General features: G+C 41.4%; 1 protein-coding gene across 2 annotated transcripts in view; it reads right to left on the bottom strand.

The window, feature by feature from the left end:
• Positions 1 to 631: 631 nt before the first annotated feature.
• Positions 632 to 6,000, bottom strand: part of cd276 (CD276 molecule) — a 331,746-nt gene continuing 326,377 nt past the window's right edge. Inside the window, exon 8 of one of the 2 annotated variants that reach the window (XM_052042581.1) lies at positions 632 to 1,171. In XM_052042581.1, coding sequence (XP_051898541.1) covers positions 1,149 to 1,171 — 23 coding nt within the window. In that variant the 3' untranslated portion in view covers positions 632 to 1,148. The remainder of the gene's footprint in view (positions 1,172 to 6,000) is intronic. The other variant, XM_052042583.1, reaches the window with a different exon arrangement.

Raw genomic sequence — 6,000 nt, 5'->3', positions numbered from 1 at the left:
AAGAATGAGAGGGGATTTCATTGAAAAGGTTTTGCCAAAAGATGTTGAAAGGCTGTTTCTCTTGCTGGGGTATTCAGAACCAAAGGAAATACTTTCAAAATCAGGGGGTTGCCCATTTAAGACAAAGACAGGAAGTTCTTCTCTTGAAGGGTCATGAAGTTTTAAATGGCAAAGTGGGCTCAAGAGACTGTACAGCCTACCCCAGCTGACGGTGCTGATATCTTGCAATGCAGTCTCTTTGAAGGCAATATAGTGAGTGTTATTCATGTGTTAGGTACTATCAGTGAGGACCAGACCTTGTAAGGTCCTCACTGATAGTACCTAACAGGGAAACGAAGACAGCAGCTTTAGATTTTCCATCCATCTAAGTTAATAGATGGAAAAATTGATATCAATAATTTAATATGCTAAATATAAATCTACCCCTTTGCCAAGCTGCCAATCAGAGAATTCCTCCTCCCCAAAAAAATACAATGATTATATGGATTTTCGTAACTGGTCTAATATACCATTAATTAGAATTACTATGAAAAAAGTTTTGCAAAGTAGAGATTAAATACAATATAAAGGCTTTCTAACAAATTGGCAGTAAAGAAGGCTGTTGCTTAAGAACTGGAATGACTAATTATGATTGCAACGGGTATGCAGATGTTTTATGGGTAGCCAACAGCTGGCTGTGTGTACATCACTGTATTCAACAGTAATTAAACCAAAACAAAAACTGGAAAAAAATTACAATTCAAATCTACACACACAAATATCTCCCTAAATTACATTCAGCTTCACACTGTTCGATATTCTCAATGAGAATCTTTGTTCTTCAGGAATTAAGCTGGACAAAGATGTCCAAGGGTTTGGCTAAATCCATAAAGAAAAGTAATTAACCACACTCTTAATTTCGTAGAGCATGTTGGCCTTTAAACAGTGACATCTGCAGCAAATCCCAGGATAATGGAGCAAATAGTTTGGATAAACAAGCAAAAGATCAAGAATTCAGCTCAATACATTCGCATCTGGCTATTCAGTCAATCTCAGCCTTGGGTCCTGTCAACTAAGATGTATTCAATGGTCACAGCCATGAGTAAGGCAGTTAAATGCTGAAACACTTTGTGGTGTGGCTCTTGGCTTGGTTCAGGTTTTCTTTGGTGTCATTCAAGTACCTCCTCTTCTGCTGCAAATAAAAAGAAGGATTCGGTCAGAACACACGCATGAGGAGATGGATTGCATTGGATTATTTACAAAGGCATTATATATTGGAGCAAATTACTTTAATAAAAATAGAAAATACTGAAAACACTCAGCAGGTCAGTCAGCATCTGTGGAAAGAGAAAGAGGGTTAATGTTTCAGGTCTGAGACCTGTCATTTCTGAGCTCTTGTACCAGAAATGCTGGCTTTGTTTCTTTCTCCACACATGCTGCCTGACCTGCTGAGTGTTTCCAGCATTTTCTGATTTTATTTCAGGCTTTCAGCATCTGCAGTTTTTCTTTGGATTAACAAATTTATTTTGCTTGCAATTTATGCTGAAAGACTGACCCAGTAAGAGCATAAGGTGGATCGTGCTGGTTATGGTCAGTTATTTCAAATTTCTCCTGATGTGCTGTCAAACTTGGAAGTCCGGGCATACTGCCACTTATCCAGCCAGGCACTGGTGGTTCTTCTTGGAAGTACTGGCATTAGCAAGCAAGATCCTGTTGGCTGAACCTACCACTAGATTCACTGGTATTCCACTGTGTCAATCACCTCTCCAATCCCATTGCAACCTGGCACAGGATGTGAAGCCCAATGATTTTGATAGCAACTATAAGGTTGTCAACTAGAAAGCAAAATGGAAGTTATATTACTATTTCTTGAAATTAGTTTGCTTACATTTATGTGTTTTAACTTTTAATTATTTTAGTAATCCTTGCAGCGAGGTTCACTAATGCTACTCAGGAGGGTTTAAACTCGAATGGCAGTGGGGTGGGAACCTGGGCAGCAGGTGGGAGGGGTTGACGGGAAGGTAGATGTTATGACAAGTGATTCTGAAGAGAAAGGCAGGGAGGGCCAGGTTAATGAACATAGTAGGAGTGATGGGCTATATTTTATTTTATGATGGGAGTATTATGGGTAAGGCCGATTAACAGACCCTGGATCAGTGTATGGGAAAAAAAAGTATTTTTTAATGAATCATTTACTCCATTTGAACAGTTTATCAATGTATGTGAAAGGCAGGTACAGTAGTATCCATGGACTGAGGAAGAGAGTTAATGTTTCAGGCTGGTGAATCTTAAACAGAATCATGATCAGTAAAATCCATCCCACTGCCTTGAAACCTCCTACTCATCCAACATCCAATGGATTTTGCAGAGAGAAATCTTAGATTTGCACTACCTTTAATGTAGAAGATGGAGTTTGTATATTTTTCCCTAAATTTTCTGCTCCTTTAAATTGGTAAATTGGTTTATTATTGTCACATGAACAGAGGTACAGTGAAAAACTCTGTTTTGCATGCCATCCATACAGATCATTTCATCACATCAGTACATTGAGGCAGTACAAGGGAAAAGCAATAACAGAGTGCAGAATAAAGTGTTACAGTCACAGGGAAAGTGCAGTGCAGGCAGACAACAGGGTGCAAGGCCATGACGAAGTATATTGTGAAGTTAAGAGTCGGTCTTATTGTGCAAGGGGACTGTTGATTAGTCTTATAACAGTGGGACAGAACTGTCCTTGAGCCTGGTGGTACGTGCTTTCAGGTTTTTGTATCTTCTGCCCGATGGGAGAGAAGAGAAAATGTCCTTGATGGGCGGGGACTTTGACTATGCTGGCTGCTTTACCGAGGCAGCGAGGTATAGACAGAGTTCATGGAGGGCAGGCTGGTTTCTGTGATGTACTGAGCTGTGTCCACAGCTCTCTACAGTTTCTTGCAGTCTTGGGCAGAGCATTTGCCATACCAAGCCATGATACATCCAGATAGAACACTTCTAGATAGGATGCTTAATAATATTGTTACAATGGTATACTGGCATGAATTGCCCTTGAGGTGGTAAACACCTCAAATCTTTCCCCCTCACCTGCACCCACACACATACTCACTAAGTACAGCAGCACAACTCCTGCTGTCAGGATGCATTGTGCCTTCACCATCCTGCAAAGAGGATGGATCCACAAGCAGTAACTGGGCCTCAGCTGGCGGATCTAGAGGCTCCACTCTCAGACCTCCCTGATGGCCTTGTGACAATTCATGCTATCAGAGGGCTTCTTCTACTGTTTCTAAACATCTGCTCAGCAGCAAAAAAAAATTAGTAACTGTTAAAATATACTTAAATATATATATTTATCTATTTATTTTATATTGTACATAATATATAAATAATTTAAAATGTAACACTATATTCTGCATTCTGTTATTGCTTTTCCCTTGTACTACCTTGTATTACCATCTTCTATCCCACTGTGATAAGACTATTGAATGGTTCTCTTATACAATGAGATGGACTCTTGACCTCACAATCTACCTTGTTGTGACCTTGCACCTTATTATCTACCTGCATTGCACCTCCTCTGTAGCTGTGACACTTTACTCTGTTCTGTTACTGTTTTTACCTGTACTACCTCAATGCACTCTACTAACTCAATGTAACTGCACTATGTAATGAATTGAGCTGTACGATCGGTGTGCAAGACAAGTTTTTCACTGTACCTTGGTACAAGTGACAATAATAAACCAATACCAATGTACTTATGTTTTAAATGACCTGTACGGATGGCATGCAAAATTCAGTTTTTCACAGTACCTCGGTACACGTGACAATAATAAACCAATTTCAGTTCCAATACATTTAAAAGTGCCGCACAGCAGGAAGGGCCACTGCCATACACCTGGGTTCAATCCTGACCTTGTGTGGAGTTTGCATGTTCTCCCTATGTAAGCGTGAGTTTCCTCCGGGTGCTCTGGTTTTCTCCCACATCCCAAACAGGTGCAGGTGGGTCTGTTCATTGGGCAAGTAAATTGTCCCTGGTGTGTGGGTGAGTGGTAGAATCCAGGGGAGTTGATGAGAATGTGGGGAGAATGAAAATTGGATTAACGTAGGATTGGTGTAAATGGGTGGGTGATGGTCGGTGCAGACTCAGTGGGAATCTCTCACAGACTTTACGACTCTATAGACACAAATAATTTTTTTAAATGTTGAAATGTTTTAAATAAAAAATAATATATTTAAAATGCAGTCATCTTGTGTAAATTAATCAAAAATATTAATATTAATCAGAACAAAATGGAAATAAAAATCACTTCGCTTCACTAATCTTTTTAACGAAGGGAGGTGATCCCTTTGTAACTTCATGGGGCTTCGCTAAACGGGCCAGCCATGTACAGCTGTGTTAGCAGGCCCCCAAGCTCAGGTGATTCAGGAATGACCCTGGACTGAAATGTGGAGGCCAGTGGTCGAGCAAAAGGTCAGCCACAGCATCTGATCTCCAGTGCAATCCCTACACCCTGTAGTCATCAGTATGATCCAGCTCACTCTATCAGGGTTAGAGGGAGGGAAGTTTGTATGTGTGTAAAACTCAGGCAGTGAACACTTAGAATGAAGAGTCTGGGAAATTTGATGTAATTGTGTGGTAAATCTTGATGAAGGGGCCTTAAATGCCTTGCTTTCATCAGTACTGTAATGTAGCAGGTAGAGTTAGTACATCACAATTCCAGCAACTGGGATTCAATCCTGAGCTCAGGTACTCTCTGTCCACTGTTCTGCATCTTTTCCCTGTGACCACCTGGGTTTCCTCTGGGTGTTCCAGTTTCCTACCACATCCCAAAAAAAGCAGGTTAATTTGCTGCTGTAAATTGTGGTAGAGTGGTAGTGGGAAATTGATGGCAATATGGGGAGAATAAAATGGGAATAACGTATACTTAACGGGCTGAGTGTGCCAAAGGGCATGTTTTCCATGTTGCGTGACTCTATGAGAATGCAAATAATTTCAGAGATACAAGGCCAAAATACAAGCTGAATCTTATTCTGATGGATCTCACCTCCTACACTGGTGTCAGGATGTGTCCACCCCTCAGAACAACTACTTCCATCTGTACAGTGCATTGGTGAAACAAACATATCTAAGATATTTCCCAGGAACAGTCTTGAAGGAGCTATTAGGGCAAAAGAAGGGACAAAGAGGGAGGTGTTACACAGCATCTGGAAAGAGTAGAAATGGTGGAGATAGTTGGGGAGGCAATTTTAGGGCCTTGGTAGCTGAAGGCATGGCTGCAAAGTTCCGTGGGGTAAATATAACCAACAGTTTGTCCTGGTCCAGCCACGTAGATGCTATGACCACCAGCTCACCAGCACCCCTACTTCCTCAGAAGACTAAGGAAATTTGGCATGTCCCTGATGACCCTCACCAATTTTTACAGATGCACCACAGAAAGCATCCTATCTGGATGCATCACTGCTTGGTAGGGCAACTGCTCTACCCAAGGCTGTACAAATTTGCAGACAGTTGTGAACTCAGCCCAGTCCATCAGGCAAACGAGCCTCCCCTCCACTGACTCTGTCTATACTTCCTGCAGCCTCGGGAAAGCAGCCAACATAAACAAGGACCTGCCCCACCCAGTCACTCTCTCTTCTCCACTCTCCTGTTGGGCAGAAGATGGAAAAGCTTAAAAGCATATTCAACCAGGTTCAAGGACAGCTTCTATCCCGTTGTTATCAGATTCTTGAACGGACCTCTCATATACTAAGGATGAACTCTTGATCTCCTAATCTACCCCAATGTGGCCCTGGCACTTTATTTGTTTGTCTGCACTGCACCTTCTCTGCGTTCTGTTTTCTTTTTACTACCTCGATGTACTTGTGTATGGAATGATCTGTCTGGATGGCACGCAAACAAAAGCTTCTCACTGTATCTCCATGCATACAACAATAATAATCAATACATCTTCCAATTAAACTCAGTGGAGACTATAAGGTTAGAGTTAGAGAACAATAATCTCGGGAGGTTGCAGAGGTGAGATGGTGGAGGGA

Source organism: Pristis pectinata, chromosome 32 (genome assembly GCF_009764475.1).
Source record: "Pristis pectinata isolate sPriPec2 chromosome 32, sPriPec2.1.pri, whole genome shotgun sequence".
In the NCBI taxonomy this organism is placed as follows: Eukaryota; Metazoa; Chordata; class Chondrichthyes; order Rhinopristiformes; family Pristidae; genus Pristis; species Pristis pectinata.
This window is presented reverse-complemented; position numbering and strand designations above follow the sequence as displayed.